The 24,309-nt window shown below is 35.6% G+C and overlaps 1 protein-coding gene across 2 annotated transcripts in view; it reads right to left on the bottom strand.

Moving 5' to 3' along the window:
* The window catches only part of LRP1 (LDL receptor protein 1), a 531,524-nt gene that overhangs the window by 40,004 nt on the left and 467,211 nt on the right, over positions 1–24,309 (bottom strand). For both annotated transcript variants that reach the window (XM_073957032.1, XM_073957033.1), the window contains exon 2: positions 14,299–14,412. In XM_073957032.1, coding sequence (XP_073813133.1) covers positions 14,299–14,412 — 114 coding nt within the window. The remainder of the gene's footprint in view (positions 1–14,298; positions 14,413–24,309) is intronic.

Raw genomic sequence — 24,309 nt, 5'->3', positions numbered from 1 at the left:
CCTGAGAAAAATGACCCGAAATCTGTAATAACCCGCTAAGGCACCATGTGTAGGGGATGCCGTGCGCTGCACTGGATAAACTCTCCACTGGATAAAACAATTCGATCCAAAATTTGGTGGTCGTAATATTTTCCACAAACTTAAATCGAGTTCTAAGATGGACCATATGGCTCCACTCCTTTGGGCAGTTCAAAATGTTTCGCTAAAATGGTGCGCTCGATAACTCTCGAAGGCAGTAACCGATTTGGTCAAGTTATAATATGGAATATATATGTCAATTCCTTCGGGTACCTCCAACACAAAATTTCGCAAAAGTGCAGCAAAAGACCTCCTCTCGAATCGTTTTGATTTTTCTTACAACAGGTTGCACTCAACTCTCGAACCGAATACTGCGCTGATCCACACTTTGCATATCGTAATATTTCTCCAATATTAAATAAAATTCGAAGGTGATGTTTATAGGTCCTTCCGGTACCTTCCCCCCCCCCCCCCACAAAAGTTTGAAAATATTCCCTAAAATGGTACGCGCGATATCTTAGAAACGCAGCAACCGATTTGGTCCAAGTTTTTGATCTCGAAATATTGTGTCCGAACTTAGTTTATGTTCAAAAGTGGGCCCTATAGGTTCACTCCTTGGGGTACCACCCACCCAAATGTTCAACATTTTTGTTTAAGTGGGGTTAAGGGTCTGTTCGGGGATCCATTGAAAATTTTTACCAAATGTACTCCCAGTAACCCTGTTTACAGCGATATGATATTTTTCGTGGGCAAGTCCATGTTTCCTAATATAATGGTCCTATTAAGAGGAATGACTCCCCAAATAAGACACATATTCAAAATGGACTGTATGTGTTCATTCCTTTAGGAATCCCCCTAGCAAAACTTTGGCGATTTCATCTTAATCCATATCTTTGTCGGCAAGTTCATACGCCCAAAATTCTGAAAACTCTCACAGGCTGAGGGTATATCTCTGTCGGCAAAGCCGACTGATACTTTTTTACTTGTTTTTTTAAATAACGCGAATTTTTATTTTTTCTTGTGTCATGTTCAATTCCTTTTTCTTTGTTGCTTTATGTTGGTTATGTGCCAAGTATATTTGTACGAAATCAACTTCAGACAGTTTGAAGATAATTCACCATTTCACGTCCTTCTGTCTTTCCGGCTGGTGGGCATGATGACCTCGAAGGGATCAACCGTTTTTTCCAAACTTTGCACCACGTAATATATTGTTCAAACTGATATGAAGTTCGGATCACTTCTCCAAAGTTATGCATTTTATATTTGGATTGTTATTTCATTTGTAACGCATTGAAATAATCGACTCTACGAATTACATATACATATATTCTTTATCAGGGTAAAATTCAGAGCCCGTCCGTATTTGGTAATCACTTTAGCATCCAAACAAATTGAGATAGGAAACTAAAATGTTGTACCGATGCGTCTTTAGTTTGCAAGCAAGTTAAGTTCGAAGATGGGCTATATCGACCCAGGTTTTGGTATAGACCCCATATAACGGTACCGCCGAATTAAGGCATTTACAATAGGCGCACGTTTTGGTATTTTGAAGTTTTTATCTACATTTTCGGCCTAAATTGCCTGTAATTTGACATTAAGGTTTTCTAGTGTCGATATAGGGTATAGCCTTTATATAATGGTAAAGCCCGATTTCAAGTATTTTGAAGTTTTTATCTAAATGTTCAGCCTAACTTGCCGGTAATAGGTACTTGGGATTCCCTGTGGTAAGAAAACTTCCCCTCCACAAATTGTGGATATTGGTACTTTTGTAAACAAAAAAATCTAAACAAATTATTTCAGTTCAGAATATTTTATGGTGGAGGGTATAAACAAATTCAGCCAAGCCGAACAATTTATTGGTCATCTCCAAAGCGATTGGGCGAAGATAAATATTTTGGATCGTTTGCTATCTTTTCCAGTCAAGGAGAACCACCACAGTTTACGATGAGTGATGTTGCAAATGCTATTCGAGGCCTGACAGGATTTCAATGATGATGCCAAAGCAGCTGGGTGATCAGGAGTCGAGTATCAGAGTCATAAACTTATCGTTAGCCACACTTATAGTTTCTGAAGCCTGGTTTGTAGACAGACTGGTCTCATTACAAAAACCTTACAAGTATACCAGCAAAGGTGAATCATACAAGCTGATATCAATTTGTTGAGACGTGAGGAAGCTGCATAGTTACGCAGCAGCACTGCACGCCATTTCCACACTTACTAGTCGTGGTCTTAACCAGAAGAGGACGTCTCACAGAACAGTAATGGTAGGATTGGGCAATACTAAAGTCTTTGATACGGCCAGTCCTGCTAAGCTGTTCGAGGATATCGAAACTTCTACCTTCCGTTTTTTTTAAATTGGATCACCAACTATATATGTTGTTGACAGACATACATACATACGTAGAATTCAGAAACAAGAAGTCCAAACCCAGTAGAGTGAAGTTCCCAAGGATAGATGACATCTCCGGAACTGTTTAACTCTTAACTTTCTGCATGTACGCGCCCTCCTGACAGTTCTTCAGATATTTGTGTACGCGGATGATTGTAAACTCATGGCGTCAGGTCCCACAGTTGACAAAATTTGTGTTAGGCTAAATGTCTAACTGAAGTCTTCCACGCGAGGAATATCAAAATATCCGTCACTAAGTCGACAGCCACATTGTTCAATACATGGTCGATTGGTCGATAATTCCTACAAGTCCTGGGGGTCACATTCGATAGCTTCTATATGTCGTCTTCGCTACCACAGCTATGAGCGATAAGATGAAAGTCAGAATAAGGTCCTCAAGTCCCTAGCCGGCAGCGCTTGGGGCGCATACAAAACATCTTGTTACTAAACTTGCCGGAATGCAGCCCTAAGAACTGTCTCCTAATGTCTTAGGTAGATGACTTCCCAGCAAAATTTGAAGGAAGGGGTCCTATGCGATGACGTGATTTCATGGCAAATTTTGCATTGGTTCAAAGCAAGTCGTGAAAGATCCGATCTTTTCATTAGCATTTAAACCCATGCAAAGGAAGTCGTGAAAGATCCGATCTTTTCATCAGCATTTCAATCATTTGTACAGATAACAACAAACAAACAAGGCTGAGTATGGACGAAGTAAACACTGTTGCGGTGCAGCGGCGGTGATTAAATTGAAATTTTGGGAGTAAACTTTATGCTGATAAATTAGTTCTAGTTATTTCATGATTTAGTTTGAATTAATAAAGAGTTTGGTTTGTCATGAAAATCATATTTCAATACAGAATTTTCCAAACAAGACATGAAAATGTCATGCCAAAGGGTTGGTGAAAATGACATGTCAAAGCATTGCTCAAAATGACATGCTTAGGATCCGACAATGAATGTCATCTTCAGATCCGAAAATGAATGTAATCTTATGGTAGTCACGCTCATATAAAATTCATGAGTGAAAATGCTAAAAAGATGACATGCCAGATCACTTGCACTCATGATTCAATTGCATCCTTGGCATCGAACATTTTGCTGGGTTCCTATAGAGAGAATTTCTCGGTGCTATCTGCTATAGACAATAGCATAATCTAATGAATAGGTTACTCCCGCTCAGCATGTCAGGAAAGATTTTCATGATCTCGAGAGAGAGAGAGAGGTCAGGGGTAGATAGGAGAACCTCTAGATCAACAGCATTTCAAGCAGGTTTGACTAGAATTCATAGAGATGCAGTCACGGAGGCTATAAGTGCGAATCGTATGAATACCGACTTCCACAAAGGAGAGTCGTTTTAGCGCAACTAAGATCCATTTGGGTGAGCCGCCTCAATTCTTTCTGGGCCAATATTTAGGGCCAATACTTTGAAGAGGACAAGACCTAAAATTTTAGTAGTCTTTGTGGGATTTATTATAACGCTATAATTATATTCTCCATATAATGGATAATGTTCCGAATGCTCCAAAAATCCCATACAAGTGGTATTCTTGGAATATCATATTTATTATTATTATTATTATTATTATTATTATTATTATTATTATTATTATTATTATTTTTATTGTTATTACTATTATTATTATTACTATTATTATTATTATTATTATTATTATTATTATTATTACTATTATTATTATTATTATTATTATTATTATTATTATTATTATTATTATTATTATTATTATTATTATTACTATTATTATTATTATTATTATTATTATTATTATTATTATTATTATTATTATTATTATTATTATTATTATTATTATTGTAGTATGTTTGGATTATATACACCGTGGTGATTATTATGATTATGTCCGCTGTTTATGATACCAACAAATGCCTTAATATTTGCGCTGGAAACATCCCAACATTAATAACACCTACGAAAATGCTATTTATGTTTAAAATAAGTGATCTGTTAAGGCTAGTATGTTAATACTAGTATGTATTTCGGTCAACCACTTCTAGTACGCTAGTACATGGCATATAAATCTTTTTGCCTTCTTCGTAAACATTCAATTTACCATCCTGTTTATTATATCATCCTATCAAGCAAATCAACATAGTTTTTTATAATCGATAATATCATAGATAGACAAAAAAGTTTAGAATTCCTTCGAAATATGTACCTGAGAAATCCCATTGGAACCTTTTTCTGTGTACGAGACCGATACATTGTGATGCAGTAGCATTCAACAAATCTTCAAACACTTTGGACAAATTGCTTTAAAATCGGCCCATCCCATGATACCCATTGAGAAACTATTGAAAACAGAGCTCCACAAGTCTAAAGAGGGATATCATTGTACACTTCTTATGCGGAAGGAAACATTCTCGCTGGACAGTATATAATGGGGGGAAAGAAAGAAAACGGAATAAAAATGAGATTCTTCTTCTGTTTGCTTATTTAAAATTCAAATTAATTTTGAGCATGAAATAAAATACAGAACAAAAGCCAATTCTGTAGCTTTCTCTAGTTTCATTGGATTACAAAATGGGATTGTTAGGAGCTTGTTGGATGGCGAGGGTTAGTATGTGTTAAGTGGTTGTTGGTTAAAAGTGCTTCCTGAAGATTACAGGATATGTAAAACTCCAATTTCGAGTTTCTTAGTAGAATTTAAATTAATTTTGTTTTTTATTTCAGTATTTATGATATTCTGTAGATAATGATGGATAACAAGTAAAGGGTTTGATTCAATTAAATGAAATTTAAAATCTCTTAACTGCGGACACAGACATACCGTTGCTGTTCCCTGGTTTACTTACCGATTTATCATTTTTGGCCTTTTTAGGACATATTGTGGACGTTCCGAATAAACGAGGACGTTTTGCTAACAAAATTAATTTGGGGTTTAACCAAAGCGAAATGAATGAACGGACATAGTCCTCCATTTTTCATTTCAAGAGGATCTACTTTTAGCAGTCATTCTTTTCGATAATGCTTACGGGCCGCTATGTCAGGAAGCATGGACTTATTTATGAAAAAAAAAACATTAATTGCTGTAATCAGGATCACAAGGAGAACTTTCGGTAAAAGTTTCAAACAGCCCTAAGACTGAACCTAAAATTTGAACTTTGGTATCGCTGATCCTATATTAGACCTTTCTGGAACGATATAAACTTTTTTTGAACTTAATGTACTTTAGAAAGAAATTTTATGATGTGCAAAATTTCGGCCAAACCGGGTACTCAAGTTGTAAGTTAGCGCACTCATCATTTATGTGAGTTAGTGCCGGCAGGGTGTTTAGTGCACATTGGCACATTTATCTCAGTAAGTATGGACTTATCCCCGAAAAAAAGGTGTATCGTTGTATAAGGGACCGCAAGGATAAACTGCTGCAAAAATTCGAATCGGTCCGAGATATGTCCTTAAACTGCAATTGTGCTAAAAGTTTTGACACTTAGTGTGGGAGTTATCTGGAAGAGTTGACGAATATAGTCCACATTCGAACCTGTCTGGAACAAATGGGAGCAACCGATTTGAGAGATATAGTGTTGTTGCTGTTGTTGCAGCAATGCAAATATGTCTGTTCGTGTATTATTTCAGTTATCAGGTTCTTGTTCCTATGGAAAATTCTGCAATGTGGACTGGTTGTGTCCATAAAGAATCAGGAGACAGGTGAGTGGGGTTAGCTGGCCAGTTAAACAAATGCAGCGTGTCGTGTGGTCCCAATCCACACGCCGGATTGGAATGGAATCAATCCGGGCCCAATACGAATTGAGGCGGCTGCATCGTGCGGATATAAACTGGGATAAAAGGTTTCATGTTTGTCTTGCAGCTAGCGTTCTTCTGCTGCGATGGATGAGGGTGGTCCCCAAGTACGGGGACTGTATCCGTGTGAATGCTATCCTAGCCTGCATGATAGGCTTGTTGGTCTGGAGGTTCTCGTTTATACCGTTGGTCCGCTCTCTCTAGATCATGTCGATGCCGATAAAACTCTGAGGAGGAACCTCTGTCACTCTGGCAGGTTTGAATATTATTCCACTGCGTAGCGCCAACATATGCATACCACTCTGGCGCTTACCACAGACCGACATATTGCTTTGTAAGTGTTGAACAAGGTTTCTTTGTCAGCACCCCAAGTGCTGCCGGCTTGAGGACCTTGTTCCTACTTCTGATCTTATTGCAAATAACTGTGGCTTGTGCGTACGACATAAACATGCTAACGAACGTTACGTTACGAACGGATAGATATATTTTCATATACATATTTTTTTGTTCGACAGATAACTCTTGTGCCAGACATTGAAAATATTACATGAAAACTTTTTAGCTTTTAGGAGAGAGCGGATGTGAAGGAGCTCCCTTTCTCCCTTCTTTCGCATAAACTAAAAACATTTTCATGAAAATTTTCATAGTCTGGCACAAGACTAACATAATCTTCTTTCTGAGTTTTCTAACTATTTAAAAAAGGTCAAACACAAATAAACAAACCATAAAAATAAAAAATAAATAAATAAAATTGGAAATTTTTGTTAACAAAATTGATGTTATGTTATCGTCCTTACGCAGTTGTGTGTGCAGTGTGTATATTAATCAATGTGCATCTATTTATGTCTATGTTAGATTATAAGTTTTTGTTGTAACCAAATTGTTTTGTAATAAAGAGTCTCCCTTTAACAACGCAACAGACAATATCTCGTACCGTTTTTCTTTTCTCTTGGGTTTTTTGCTACACTTTGTGATGAGACTAGGATTCTTCTCATCAAAATTGTTAAACGGACGGAACGGGACAGGTACAAAAGTATATATGGGCTAAGAGAGGACACTCTTAGCCATCATTCTGCTGGCATCCTTGCCGGGCTTCAGTAATGGGATCACCCTGCCAAGTTTTCAGGCTTCTTGTAGAATATGAGTGGCTAACGAAGGTTGAGGACACTCAACTCCGGGTTCATCCAGTTGCTTAAGCATTACCATTGATATGGATATTTAAAAATTAAACTTTTTTCAAAAAAATTACAAGAAGATATCGGGATTTTGAAAGTTTACGCGTCGGGAGGTAACCTAAATAGCGGGTCCAATATTCCGCTTTGTGAACTGTTTTGGAAATATTCGGAGTAAGATTCCTCGTAAGCCTTACATTGTAGATATATAATGTCCTTGGCAATATTACTGAGAATATTCTGAGGAACAGTTTGTAGAATATGTTAACCCTCCAACGTCTCGGTAAAGGGGTCTTTTTGGTCCCGTTTTTAATAAAGTTTTTAAATCTTCTTTAAGGATGGGTCGCAGCGGATTCAAATATTCCACAAAAATGTCCGCCATAAGATTTTACTATAGGTCCCAGAATACACCAAAAATGAAAAATATAGACTAAGGGTAGAAAATGTTAAAAAATAAAAACTCATTTTAGGGTTAAAGACGCACTTTTTCCGAATTGGCTCCAGATTGTCTGACAAACCATCATTTTAGAAAGAAAGTGCCAAAGACGAAAATATTCTTAATCAACTTTTGATATAAGTCACCGAAGACATGAAACATGTATTTATAATATTTACTGGTTAAATACGGGAATCAATTTTATTACAAAAACCCGAAATTTGTTGCAGAATTTTTTGCTTGTAATTATTTTGGTTTTTTTTTTTTGATTTGACGCATAAAAGTAACATGAAACTTTATGTTAGACATTTGGTGTCAAAGAATGAAATATTCTACGTCAAATTTCACTATAAATCTTAGAATAAACTATATATGTAGACGTAACTGTTTTTAAGAAAATTACAGAAACGGGTGTATATCAACAAGAATTTGTAAGTTGGCTTCCTTTTTTGTTAATCTCGAATGTTTCAGATTTGGGTCAAAATCTCCGATAAACCGTATTTTTTTGAGGTGAACGTCAAAGTAAAACGTGTTCCGTACTAAATTTTAATGGAAGTTAATGAAGAAAAGAAATCTGTAAACATAACATATACCATTAAAAAACTTGCTCCAATTGAAGTTCAGCCAGAAACCTTTATTTCGATTAAACACATTTTGGGGTGATTTCGATTTGGCCTTAAGGGGTGAGGGCATAAAACTAAGTATTATTTCGTGGGTGTTTTCGAATGCAGATGAGCAAGTACTGTGATTAAAAAAAACATTCGAAAATTGTGTAGGCAGGTAGCAAAATACATCACCGAAGTTGGGGTTAAAAGAAAAAAAAATACACAAGTAATAATGTATCTAAAATTGTCTATGTGATGTTTTACTCAAGCGTAATAAACGTTGGAATGTTTCTTTATTTTCGTTATATAAATACACATAGACATGATTCTCATACGCATATATGTACATATCCAGCCACATGATGATGAGGATTACGACTTTTACTGTATACAACTCATTCTGAAAGATATACAGACAGTCAGTCAACAGCCAAGAGATGCAAATATTTCTTCCACTTGTATCATGGAGTACAATTTCGTGGAAAATGAACAATGGAATTTTTTTAATTTAGTTTATTAGAATGATATGTCAAATGAATGGTCATATATTGTTGGTATTGTTGTGGCTTGCTTGGATGCCAAAATTGCCTGGATGGATGACTGGAAAGGAACACACACACATTAAGTATATAGTATCTGCTCCATATGGAATAATTGACAACATTCATTATGGTCTGTCTGTCTATATGTCTGTCAGAGTGGCGTGCTTTAAATTTTCTGTCCACAAATATCTCAAGCATGCTGTTGAAGTTTATTAATAACAATGCCAACACAAAAAAAATACAACCGAATGCAGCAAATCGTAAATTGTTATTTTCATATTTGCAATGCGCTCTTTTGGTCTGTGTTAAGAATTTTTTGTTTGTTTGTTGGAATTAAATTTAAGTTTATTAGCAACAAATGCAAAAAAAAAAAAATACAGAGGATTACGCATAATTTCGTTTTGTTTTTGAGAATTATAATATTTGGGTCAAATTTGTAATTTTTTCACCGCTAATGCGGCGATTTCATTTATTGATATGTGATAATCTCAAATAACATTTCGAAACATTAATCCTTTAACTGTTTATCACTTTTGGTCAAAGTTTTTTTCTGAGTCAAAGTTTGCTATCTGTTGTAATCAATAATTTGACTTCCAACAAAAAATGTCATTATAATTTTTTGTATATCAAACCTCTTCATACACAAAAAAGAGATTTGTATTTCAATTGCTTATACTCCTACATATGTGTGTATGCATTTTGTTTTTTCGATTCTTTTGTAAACAACAATCGATCCCAAACATACCTACCAATCAAATGTAAATGGATTTTTATTCATTATACTCGTAATGATAATATGCTAGAATTCAACACAAAAAGTATGAAGAAACTATTCTGGACAAAGCATCAAATGGTCATTCGTTCGATATTGATTTGCCATGCAAAATTCAAATGAAATTTCATTATGCAATTGCATATGATTGAAAAAAAGACCAGGGCTTAGCATGGATTTGTGCATATATCAACTAATTGAATGCAAGTAATATGAGAAATTATGGGATATTTGAATGTGTGCTACAGTTGAAGGGAATGGTCTAAATGGATTAAACGAGAACTTAATGAGTACTGTTTGTTTTAATTTAAATTAGTACACTGTGCAACAAAAATAACAACAAAATAAGGAATAACGTATTAAAATCAACAAAAGACAAACTTGACACAACGAACTTAGATGACTTCTGAACTGAACATGACAAGCTGAACTAAGAATATATTTTCAAACGTAAAAAATTTTTACTTTTTCTCAACAAAGTCAAGTATCATGTTTTGGTTGAACCGTGAAAACTGAATGTCTATTTGTTCTATCTTTAAATTTTTTTTCGCAAAAATTCTGCGCACTGTTCTTTGCAACGTGCGCATCGTCAGCTTGAGGGGAATGACTTGCCTTCGTTATATCATCCGTCTGTCCGGTACAGACCTTTATCGCTTGAGCTGGCCTTTAGTTGGCCATACATAGAATGTATGGTGGTAACAGTAAATTTTGGGACTACCGAAGTATATTTGCTAATTGTGTATATTAGGGCGGCCCGAAAAAACGACAAAGCTTATTTTGAAACGCCTGTCCCCTATTTTCTTCCAATTGATTCAAAAACCTGATGACAGAGGGATCTTTATTTCCATAGTAATTTGTATGGCACCAACGGTGCATTTTCACGAAAATTCTCAAAAATGTATGGTCCAATCTGCCAGGCGTATAACGGTGGGTACAACTATTCATCGGCGGTATATACACTAGGGCTGCCCCAAAAAGGACAAAGTTTTTTTTTTGAAACGCCTTCCCCCTAATTTGTTTGCATTTTATCCAAGTGGGGATTGGTTATATCCAAATCTGCCGATTCGGATTCGTTTATAGCCACAACAATAAACTGGTAAAAAGTTTTCATCGATTGTGCCATAAATTTTTAGAGAATTTTCGTGAGAACAAAACCATGTCGTATTTTGGGCCGCCCTAGTGTATATACTGGCGATGAATAGTTGTGCCTGCGTTATTCGCCTGATATTAGTTTGCAATAGCCGTCTGCTGCTGTACGTGCCTTCTCGAAAAACGCCGTGTTTGTGCGTGAATGTGCATAAAAAATTTTGGTCCGTGTTTGTGCATGTTCGTGCCTATTTTTCTAGGCGCGCGCCCTTGTCTAGTGCTCATCATGAGCTTTGGCATTCCTTCCTAGACAATGACTAGATTGATACAGCGCTGGCCGGACAAACTGATAGCTCCACATTTTGCACGAGAACGAGGGTAATAGGAGATTGACATCGGCATTGTGACACCCGGTCTGATAAATAAAGTGTCCTGGCAACCCATCATCATCGTCCTCGACATAACTTTCATTGCGCTCATTTGCTAGTCATGTCGCCTCTGCCGGGAAATTTGATCTGATTTCAGGATTGGAAGGAATAGGAGCACTCATATTGCCGTACATCCCTAAACCACGGCAAGGGTTTAGAGAACCTACCAGTCACCGCTTCAGAGAGCTCCTATTCCCACAGATCCCTGGGTAGCTGGGTGAATTTTCAGGGACATCATCACTGCAGCAGCCGCTCGCTACAAACCTCCTGGTCGAATATCCGAAATCAGACCAAATTTCCCAGCAGAAGCGACGGGACTAGCAAATGAGCGCGATGAACTTTGTCGTACGTACCCTGAAGACCCAAGAGTTGGAGAACTTAATCTTGAAGTCGACAGGCTAGTTGTTGGCCAACATAAGCGGAAAAAGTGACTAGACCACCTAAAGTAATGCAATATTGGTACAGAATTAAGTAAATTGTGTGCAAGGGTTAAATCTCTCTCGAATCCAGGAAAGAAGTATGTAGAACGGGTTACTTTTAACGGCGTCTTAGTGACAGATCCGAAGAAGTGTGCTTGTTATTTTAACCGGCTGTTTAAAGTGTACACCGAGAGTGAGAGAGCTAGTGAGTGTGCTACGCCGTATAAGAGCCCTCCCAGTCAAGGATGTGCCACCAAAATGTACGATGAGAAATGTTGCCGATGTCATATGAAACGCGAAATCCTCGAAAGCGTTGGGCTCGTATCGAATCTTAATGGAAATGCTTAAGCAACTGGATAACAAGTGTACTCAATTTATTGTTCGGCACCTATATTGTACCAGAAGCCTAAAAAACTGCAATATGGTTCAGGTCATAAGGGCCTTTTTAGTAACGAAAAAACACACGAACTAGTTAGAGGAGGATCTGCCTATAACGAACTGCCATAGACGTCAGTCGCAACACCAATGAGAGTAGTTAAAGGGGGATACCTTCAAATACTATCTATCATAAGCAGAGGTCATGTGGAACAAGATTGAAAGTTGTACGATATCAAAATTTACATGGCCACATTACAACATCAAACGTACAAAGTTCCTGATTAGCCAAAATCTACGGAACCATGCAAGACTAATTGCATTGCTGATCGGTCACTGGGCTATTGTTAACCATGTAAAGCACCTACATATTCCACACAACTACTACTGTCGCAGCTGCAGAAACGAAGAGAAGAAAGAAACTGTTGAACTCCTCCTCTGCTCCTGCTATGCACAAATGCAACGAAGATGGAACATTTTAGGACGACCGTTCCTACACGATCTCAATGAGACAACCAAACTAGGTCTGGGAGACCTTCTAAGGTTTCTCAATTCATCAGGCTGGATATAATTGCCAATCACTACCCGGGTGGTGCGGTTTTGAGAGCGGTATATTTAACACACTAATTGAGGCTATAAAGGTTATAGCCACCACTTAAAACATGGCCCACCTACTCAAGAGGCGAAGTGTACATGCCGTTCTTCCTAATGTCACTAGTAGCGAAAATTCCTGATGCACTACTCCTCACCATGATGAAAGCCCGTTTCCCTGTAGCCCAACATAAATTTGGATTCCGGGAAATGAACAGTATCACTATAATTTTACACCCCATATCCACATATATCACATAATCGGAGTCGACCCCCATCCATCGCAGCACAAGTAGCAGCTGCCAAGGTAAATACGAGTGGTTTTAGTTCAATTAAAATCCGGGAGACGAATTAATTGGAGACGAATTAACAACACGATTTTTAGTGTCACTCGGCTTTGCCGACAGAGATATACCCTCAGCCAATGCGAATTGAAGCTTTCATCTACGGACAGATCGAGTACATTTAGGATCTTTTCAGAATTTTGTGGCCCTTTTTGGACATGTGAACTTGCCGACAAAAATGTGGATTAGGATTAAAGTTCAAAAGTGTTGCTAAGGAGGTACATACTTGAAGAAATGGACCGATTGTTCCGTTTTTAAATATTGGGGGGAAGTACTGGAAGTTGTGGACCGATATTCCCCATCTTCTAAGTTTGGACAAAATATGACGAATGCAAAATTTTGGACCGAATCGATTGAACAGTTCGAGAGTTATCTCCGGCTGCTACATATGGTGACATATGGTTTTTTCACACCTTTCGGGCAGTTTTCTCAAGAAGTATGGACTTACACTTGAAAAACTTTTACCGTCGTAATGGAGGTAGCGAAGACAAGTTGCTTCAACAAAAATCAAATTGATTCGAGAGCAGGTCTTAAAGTGAACTTTTCCGAAATGTTGTGTGGGAGGTACCCGAAGGAGTGGGCCACATTGGAACCTCATCTAAGTCTGGTGGAAAATTCAAGATGTTTAAAGTATGGACCAAATCGGTTGCTCCCTTCAAGAGTAATCGTGCGCACAAATTTTCCGAACATTTTCGAACTTTTGTGGGGGAGGTGCCTGAAGGAATGTACCGATAAAACCCATCTTTGAACTTAAACTAAGTTTGGACAAAATATTACGAAAACCAAATTTTGGACCAAATCGGTTGATCCGTTCGTTATCGTGCGCTTCAGCCAGACAGACAGACGGACATGGCTAAATCAACTCCAAATTGTCTGAAACGGATTTCGTCCAAACATACTTGGGGTCTAAAACCATTATTTCGATAAGGGACATTGTGTCCATATGAAAGTGTATATACATACTCTCGTTAGCACAAATGCTGAGGGTATAAAAACCCCGCCCAAGTGGTGTTCTTAGAATATAAGAAGGAAGGTGCTTTTTTGGTCTATCAGTTAAGTAATTAGGCCGACTATTTATGGCAACTACCCCTCAAACTACTTACATGATAATAATATGTGGCAATTAGTCGCTGAAATAAAACTTTTTTAAATGTTTTATTTTCTACTTTTGAAATTTAGCTCTCGATATTTACACTTCACTACGCACATTCACTAAATGTCTGTCATTGAAATGATTTGCATTGTCAAGTGGATGAGATTATCATAATTTTGCAAGCAAAGCAATGTCATAACAAATTTGTGATAAAAATATATCTGTGTGGTCAACAAAAACTACAAAAACTTACCACAACCAATGGTTTCATCGGAACCATCATCACAATCCGGTTTGGAGTCACATTTCCAACGCATTGGTATGCATTTTCCATCATTGCATGTGTACGAAGATGGGGCACAAGTTTCTGCAAATGATAACAAAAAATAAACATACATTTGCATTAATTTTTGTATACACTGTACACTGAGAAAAAAAATGGTTTACAGATAATATAAATGAGTGCAAAAAAGTATATCTAAAAATGCAAATATATTTGGTATTCCTGGTAAAAAGAGGGATTCTTCAAAAAATACACATTTTCTGATTTTTGTTGTCTTTATTTTCAGAACATTAGCCCATATCACCTTACCTATCATAATATATACTTGGGTAATGGTCCCGAATAGTTAATTATAAAAACATTGTTTGCTATATTATTAAAGCTATATGTATTTATGTAGATGCATATGTTAATATGTATTCACATATGAAATTTGCCACACAAACTCATAAACATTCTGCCATCAGCATCTAATTAAAATGTATTTAAAATTAAATTAACATTTTTAATTACAGCTCGCCTGTGGGACTGCGACTGCGTGTGAGCTTGGTCACCAGCCCCATTGACACTGTGCGGCGCTTAGTTAGTCAAATTTTTGGAGATTTAATTATACCTGGGAATTGGCAGAGACGGAACGTTAGTTGACGGCAAATGGAGTAATTTAGTGGCATAACGGGAAAAGGATAAAAACATTAATTAATGTGGCGGGATGGTGGAGTATGACAACACACACAGACATGCCAGTGTGTCTCTTGATGCTATAACTCTATTTGCCAGCATCAAAGTGCATACTACATACATATATGCAAACATTTTTGTCATCTTTCCTTTTTTTGCCAATTTTCACATATGCTAATTTTTATTTTTGTTCGTTCATACGTTGTGGCGGCTTCATTGCATATGCAGTGAGAATAGCACACAAAATAAGAATATCTTTTGGTAACATCAGTGCCACAAATAAGAATTCTATTTGAGTTGGCTTCTTTCCACACTTTCTTTTGACTGCAACAACCAGTCAAATTGCATTTCAAGAAAATGACGATGCGGGCAGTTTCCTTTAAAAAATTTCAAACAAGAAAAATATTCAAACTTTGGCAAATTTTAAAATTTTGCTAAATTATGGAACACACACGTGACTAAAAGAGGTGGTGTAATTAACAGTATTTGGAAGAAAGGGATGGAAGGTGACACCGTCACTGTATGTTTTAAAAAAATTTAAAAGTTTTCGTTGAAATAGTGCGCACGATAACTCTCAAAAGGAGGAACTAATTTGGTCCTAACATTGCCCTAATATTTGTTCCAGACATATAGAATATGGTCCATATCGGTCAATACCTTCGAGTACCTTTCACACAAAAAATCAATTTAAGGACATATCTAGGATCATGTTGTTGTTCAGTGCACCAGAGAAGTAACGTTCCTGCAAATAAAATGCAGCGGCTTCTGCAATAAAGTCAGCGAAAATGTAGACTTTATGGGTCGAAGAAACATCATGGTCTGCGGAATCCAGGAAGCAAATCTCACAGTCACCTGTAGCTTGCAACCTTCCTATGGTAACAATGATTTGCGGAAGGATAACATATGGATGTCCAGCGAAGACCTATCTAGCTTGAGCTTGACACTAGTGACTCATACATGGAATATGTACATTAGGGTTACGACTTTTTGGCAATTTTTCTTAAAAAAGATTTACTGTAGCATGAATAAATAAATTTTTGCATATTAAATAACGTTTATTCTCGACATTGCCGACAGAGATATACCCTCAGCCTGTGTGGATTGAAATAGATAGGATTAAAGCGCAAAGGTAGCGAATGCAAGTTGCTTCAATAAAAATCAAAGTGATCCGAGAGCAGGTATTAAAGTGAATTTATCCAAAAATGTGTGTGGGAGGTACCCGATGGGGTGGACATATACATATATATGAATATGTATAGTCCATATTCGAACCTGACCTATACCCGGTAGATATATTAGGATGTGTAAAGTATGGACCAAATCTGTCACTCCCATCAAGAGTTATCGTACGCACAATTTATCCGAACAGTTTTGAACTTTTGTAGGGGAGGTACCTGAAGGAGTGGACCGATATGGCTTATCTTCGAATTTAAACTATGTTTGCACAAAATATTACGAAGGCCACATTTTGGACCGAATCAATCGAGAGTTATGTTACGCTCCAACCACTACACTCGGTGTCATAGGGGTTTTTTGCACCTTTCAGGCTATTTTCTCAGGAAGTATGGACTTGCCCCTGATGAAACTTGTACCATCGTATGGGGTGAATATAAGTTGATACAGCAAAAATCAATGCGAGAGCAGGCCCTATACCAAAACCATTATTTCGATGAGGCACATTTTGCCCGCATTAAAGTGTATATACCCTTCCTAGACTAAAGGCTGAGGGTATAAAAAGGTCACGCACAAATCGCAGTGAAAAAAAATTGAAAAAATACTGTGAAATATAAAAAAATTTTTTCTCAAAAAACTACTTCCTCTTGTACGAATGAATGGCATGTTGTCTATTACTGACTATAATATAAAGGTACCGCACAACCCGCTTTTAATTAATATCATATATGAATTAAAATTATACAGTTTCGGCCAAAACTAAAGCACCCCCTAGTACATTATTTAAAATGGTATTTTTTTAAGAAAACAAAGTTATAAATTTGTTTTGTATTTTTCTTTTTTTATATCTTTTTTATTGGAAAATACAAAAATACATTTAAAAATTAACAAAATAACGATTTACGGAAGAGCGGTAGAGCCCGATTTATTCAGTCGACGACCAGCAAATAAAAACCATTCATATCGTCAAAAAATGAAAAATTTTAAAGGATTCAGATGGCGTAACGAAGACGTTCCCAAGATTACTCAAGCACACCATTGTGGAACTTGATATGGCTCACCATAAAAGCCCTTTCAGCCGAAGAGGTACCACCACAATGTCATCCGAAATGCGAAATCATACGAAGCGTTGGGCCCACATGAAATATTGCTTATGCAACTGGATGAACCCGGAGTTGAATATTTGACAAGTGTCTTCTATTCATCGTTAACCATCCATATTGGACTGGAAAACCTGGAAAGTTGGTAGGTGGTGCCGCTAATGTAGCCAGGCGGAGTCGAATCGTACAGGCTGATTGACCTCCTGACGCTAGTTGCGAAGATTCTAGATGCATTACTTCTCGCGATGAGCAATTTCCCAGTTGCCCAACATCAGCACATATCGGTCGAGGACTAAACTAGTACACGCGTTGCGACAAAACAGTCATGTGGGCTTTTTACCTATCAAAGGTCTTTGTTACCGTACACTATATCAAGCTATTCGAGGACATAGAGAAGCTTCACCCATATTTCCAAAAGCTCTAAGAAATCCTATAGTGATCAACAAAAATGGCTGGTTGCACGACAACTATCGAAAGGAATGGCTCCCAAAATTACATCCAGTCCCATGATAAACTATGTCGGTCCATTCCTTCGGTTACCACTACGTCAATAGCTCAACACATTTGCGCTTTAATCCAGTATAAGGTACTTTCTGAGATATGGTCCACGAAAAAACACCAAGTACAATCTTATCTGCGGGAGCCATACATTAGCACGGCAACTATTAGTGTTTTGTTGAGTGTGATTTTCGTTTCACGAGGGGTAGCTTAGTTTGTAAACTGCTTATAGATTTTTGATGTCCAGTTTTCGCGCTGTGTTATTTTTTGCTACTTTCAGTCAGTTGTGTAGTTTTGATGCAACAAGGTAGTGATCCGAATCGATGTTTACTCCTTGAAATGATTGTACGTTCAACATGCATGACCTATCTCTTTCATTTATTACGACATGATCAATTTGGTTTCTTGTTTTATGGTCTGGTGACTTCCACGTTGTCTTGTGTATATCGGGATGTCTAAATCTGCTAATTACCTTGTTGCTTGCTGCCGCGAAGTCAATTAGCCTCATTCCTCATACTATGTAGGTATATTAAGTTTGTCATTCCGTTTGTAACTACTGGAAATAATAATTTTAGAAATTACACACAAACTGTATATTCTTGATCAGCGTGCAATTATATATCGTTATAGCCATGTCTGTTCGTCCGATTTTGAAATCGGGTGGTACCGCTATATGGGGGCTATAGGAAAAATGGACCTATGTTGGATTTGGTTTCATATTCATGTATTGTCATCCAATTGGTCAACTGCAACTGTGTGAAACATGAGTTACCAGAAAAACAACCTAACCTAACCTAACCTACTAAATATAACACCGTAAAAATACTTTAAAAATGGACCAATATTGGTTTTGATTTCATATTCATGTTTTGTCATCCAAATCTGAAAAGTGTTTTAGTTCGATTGGTCAACTGCAACTTTGTCAAAAATGAGTTACCAGATTTGAAATGCAATTTAAATAAAGCTCCTTTAAAACACTGTAAAAATGAAAATTGTGCAAAGTTTCAGTTTGATTGGTTAACTGCAATTGTGCAACTGAGTTACCAGATTTGAACTAAACGGACACCAAAGCAAGTAAAATAAAACACTGTAAAAACAATATAAGCATGTATTATATGAAATCGATGTCTATTACAATTTACACATATTCATATTTTTTTTAATTTTGTTCCCAGTCCCTCACTATTGTAACTTCTAAAGAAGTCATAATTTTTGTTTCCAAAAATGCTTTCTTCAAATTGTTTATATGCGTAAAATGTCAATATATTTTTTAATTCCCCCCAGCAGCGTTTTCTTAGAAAACATCCCTCAGTTGAAACTCAACAATAATAAAAAGATTTTTCATTGCTCATCTTGGCATTCCTTGCTGACACAATTTGTACTTCTCGCATCATAATTTTTTTTTTGTTATGTTTTGCAATGGATGTTGTTGTTTTTATTATTCAAGTTGCTCTTCTTTATTTTTCATTATTTTAATGTTTTATTGTTGTATTTTTTATGTAGCCACACAATCGTTCACACATTATAAATTAAAAAAGTAAAAAAAAGATTGTGTTAAATACGACTGCGTCGAATATTTTCTGCTTTTCGCCATAAAGAGAACTTAAAGATAACTTGTAGATTCTGGCAGTACCGATGAAAATTTTTTGGAACGAGTGTTTTGTTCATTGTTTCAAATTGAAGCGAAAAGCGCCGTACAAAATCGAGATTATGAGAACCTTGCACTATAGGTAATTTGGCCTGTTTTTGAGGCAAAAATTAATAGCGGTGGACTTTTTATACCCTTTTTATGCTTTATATGCAAAAGGTAAGGTAAAACAAATAATTGCACAGTAAAATTTGGATATAGCGAACATCAGTTATAAGAAACGATGTTTATAACGAACAAAGATTTGTGTTCCAAAAGATTTTTCTTAATATTTGTACACGTATTCAACTTCTTAAAACGACCACGATTATAACGAACAAAAATTGTCACCCCGCGAGTAGAATTTTTTACAATTTGTTAGGATTTACAAGCCCGCTTTTAAGCAAAAGAGGATTGCGACGAATTTAAGCACTGTTTCAAATATTTTAGTATATGATATTTAAAAGTAATCTTTAATAAGAATTTTACAGATGAACAAGTTTATAACGAACGCCGGATATATGGAACAAATTTTCTTGTTCCTACCCCCTATTCTCATTTTACCTACTTTATTCGTTTCAACCCAATGAACGCGGTTTAAACAAAAAAAAAAAAAAAAACGGTTATAATGAACTAAAATATTATTCCGCCAAAAGATTTTTATAAACATTGACATGTTTAAAATATTGATTCGTGAAGAGATCTTTATAAATGATGATGCCTAGTTAGAACTATTACGGCTAAATTTAACAAAAGTGTTGACCACGACTGTACATTTTTAGAACACGTGCTGAATATTTTTTGTAAAGAAAATGCCTTTTTAGTTCAAATCGAATGCTTTTTTGTGTTTAATACTTCCTTCACCAAACAAAAAATTAAAAAAAAAATGTTTTTTTCTGCAAGGAGAGCATCTTTAAAAAGTGATATAACACAAAAAATCGCAACTTGGTATATTATGTAGTTGATTCAGAACTCTTTGCTGAAGATATTCCCGTTGGCAGAATTTCAGACAAAGTTGGACAATTTTGTAAAATTCTGCAATATAAAATTAGATTTCGATCGATTTTGTCCCAAAATCTTATTATTTTGTATAAATATGGCAACATTACAGGAATCAAAAGAAACAAAACAAAAACATATGATTAGAAAACACCGCTGAAGTGGGAATTGTGAAAATATTGTGTTTAAAGAAAGGCTTTTTTGTGCGAAAGAAAGTTAATTTTTATTGGATTTTTAATATTTCTATTGTTTCTGTAACTTAGGCGCAAAAAATCAGCATAACATTGAAAAATACCTTTTTTGAGTTCTTTCTTTCTTTTTCTTCTAGCTTTGCTTTAATTTATCATTCGTAATGCCAGATTGTTTTGTTTTTACAGATGTTCTCACGAAAAAATGATGTGGCAATACTTAGTTAATAATTATTTTCGTTGATTGAGAAATAATGGAAATGTGCGAATTTTTTAAATAAAATGAAAAAATTTGTTTTAAAAATAATTAATAAAACAATATTTTTATTGTTTTTAAGTGTTTTTGGAGTAGTTTAAAATGGCATGTTTCCAAAAATTGCAATTCCACTTGAGAAACCAAAATTAGTTTCATTCCGAAAAAATGTTTCGTTTTTCAGTTTCTGAAGAAGCTAAATATGGAATCAATTCCACTTTCGATCGGAATTGGTTTCTGTGACATGCTTGTATATGACGATTTTTTCCGCTGTAACAAACATTTTGAAGAAAATTATTTCTTAAAACAGAAAGTACACACTGCCACCATTCCAATGAATATCCTATCTATGTATTTGATTATTACTAAACTCTTACAAATTGCGTTTAAATTCTGCTCTGAGTTTTAATATTTTTTAACATTTTTTATTTTGTCTTCGAAATTTTGAATTATACCGCGAGTTTTGAATATTTTTGAAAACAAATTGCACATCCATATAATTTGACATGTTCTTTCTTCGAATCAAATTATAAAACTCGCGTTATTAAAACTGCAAAAATCGAGTTTTGCCTAAAACCTCTTCAAATTACCTATGGTGTCTTGGTTGCAATTTTTTTCTCAAAATTGTCTGTCATTGTTGTTGTTTTAATATTTAAAAAGTGGATAAAGTTTGGCATTGTTCGCCAAGGGGTAAGGCAGGCAAGACTAGTTTCGATTCTCGCCACAGGCTCTCATCAATTCCCATGCTTCTTGTTTGTGGATATTCTCCAACAAAGTTATTTTTCAAAACCTTCTTCAACAAAAAAATTTTATAAACATCAATCGTCGGCTCAAAATATAAGAGTGACCAAAGAAGAAGTTATTGAAAAATAACTTCGGTGGAAAATATCCACAAACAAGAAACAAGGAAACAGATGAGATCTTGTGGCGAGAATCGAAACTAGTCTTCCCTGCCTTACCCCTTGGCGAACAATGACAAACAATGCAAACATTTCTTCACTAATAAATTTGTTCTTTTTAAAATATTAAAACAACAACAATGATGGCATTAAGCCAGACTATTTTTTAAGGAAACAAGATTATCAGAACCTATGGGAGCAGTTTTGGATCAGTGATGTCCTGTACTATTTAATAAATATCGACATTCTATAAACTTCTTTAACTATTTTTCTTAAAAATTAAAAATATCGACTGTTGTTATAAAGTTACTGAATTGACCCATGATAAAGGAATTAAATTTTTTTTACTTCCAATCAATGTTTAAATTATTGATTATCGTGTATGAATTTTGTCCTATTTGCTATTGCTAGGATATCCTGTAAATCATATACATATGTATGTAAATACATATAAATTCCTTTTATAACAAATGAATATGTAGCATGACACAATTCTCCATATTTGTTATTGCAAATTTGCCAAATTTATTACGTGCTATAAAATCAATAATAAAACTGCTTACATTACTTTATCCATTTCGCCACATCGCCGTCATCATTTTCACACTGAAATAAACAACTAAAAATATAACATCCACCAGGGTACTTTTTATCATCATCAGCATATTGCCATTCCGCAAAAGATGTATGAAATCAAAAATACTACCCATGTTTATGACGATAACCATAGAATAAGAAAGATCCTATTACGTGTTTAGAATAAATTGTTCCCTTAAGATTGCGGAAATAACCGAATATAACTCAAAAGTACTGAACCGTCTACAGTTCCCCAAACGACGACATTGTCGTCATCATCATCAGCATCAACTTTGTCGTCATTATTAAAGCACTGAGCACATAAAAAAGTTTCCAGCACGCAATACCAATGCTCAGGTGTGTGCGTACTCTTCTGCTATGCAAGCCAATGTGACCCTTAAGATACATTTTAATGTAAATGACAGTAGGAATGATGCTAGAATCGTATTATTCACGTTTTTTATAGCAAAACTTTTTTCTTTGGACTTTCGACTGCCAGAAAGAAAGTGTCTTTGGCTGTGTTTTTTCCTGTATCCATCCGGGAAATGTGCAAAAACTTTTGTATCTTCTTAGAGTATTCTTGTTTGCCGGCAGGATACATGTTTGTCTACTGAGAAGAGCAGCTGCGAAAACACGATGAACAATAATATCAAGAAGTCTTAATTAGTATCGATAGTGTTTAACATTTCTTTTAGAAAAACTGTATCTGAATACATACTATTACGAATGCAACTGATATGTTTATGTTAGCTGAATTTCCGTTAATTTAAAAATTTGAATTGTAATGTAGATTTTTATTAATCAGTTACTTTATCATGTTTACAAAAACAACTACTGTATGGAGGTTTCTCAATCCTTTAGGTTCTTTAATTTTATTGATGTGCTTTTGTTTACCTTGGTTTTGCTAAAAATCATGCAATTATCACTTAGTTTGTTATTGTTTTTGTTGTACCCTTTCATGTTTGTTTTGATAGTTGCGCCGTCATTACCCAGCTAACATTTTTTTCAGATTTTTTTCCGAATTCGGAACGAAACTCTGCACAAGTATCCGATTCTGATGCCGAATTCGTTCAGAAATCGGAACAAAATTGTGTGAAGGTGCCCACGAATTCGGAAAGTTTTATCGGAAAAAAATCGGAAGGATTATTAGAGTTTCTTTCCGAATTCCGAAAAAATTCGTAAAAAACTCGAATGAAAAAAAAAGGGAAATTTTAAGGGAATTTTCGATTATCTGCACAAATTCGGAAAAAAATCTGAAAGAATATTCGAAAATCGGATTATTATCGGATGTTTGATTCGATCTTCGGAAAAAAATCGGAATATTTTCGAAATATTTATCCGAAAATCCGAAAAAATTCGAAAAAATATCGGATGTTTCATCCGAAGCTCGGACAAAAATCGGAAAAATATCGGATGTTTCATTCGAAGCTCGGACAAAAATCGGAAAAATATCGGATGTTTCATCCGAAGTTCGGAAAAAAATCGGCAAAATATCGGAGGTTTCATCCGAGGTTAGGAAAAAAATCGGAAAATTGTCGAATGTTTGATGCGAACTTCTCAATAATTATCTGCTTTATTTGTTGAACTTTATAAATTGAATAATATTATATATACTATTCCTTGCTGCTGATCGCTGATAATTTGAAACAAAACCTGTCCTATGAAAGTTTTCATATGTCATCACACTGTTGTTTTTATCTAAAATAGAATTACCAATTTTAATGATTAAAACACAAGTTTTAGAAAATGTGTATATAAACTTCCCATTTTATTTATTTGTTCCGCTACGTCTTACTCATTTAACATCTGCCAAATAACTAAAAAACAAGCTACAGCAAGCAAACTAAACAGAAAAATTTCCCTTTTCTTTGAATTTCTTATACTCTCAGCACTCTCAGCAAAAGTTCGGGAATTTTGCTCGCGAGAAAAAGAAACTAACCATTTTTTCCGAGTATGTGCAGAGTACTCGGAAAGTTTTCGGAAGAAAGGG

Source organism: Musca autumnalis, unplaced genomic scaffold (genome assembly GCF_047663935.1).
Source record: "Musca autumnalis isolate F117 unplaced genomic scaffold, ASM4766393v1 scaffold_5, whole genome shotgun sequence".
In the NCBI taxonomy this organism is placed as follows: Eukaryota; Metazoa; Arthropoda; class Insecta; order Diptera; family Muscidae; genus Musca; species Musca autumnalis.
Note: the sequence above shows the minus strand (reverse complement) of the source record. Positions and strands in the feature narration are given on the sequence as shown.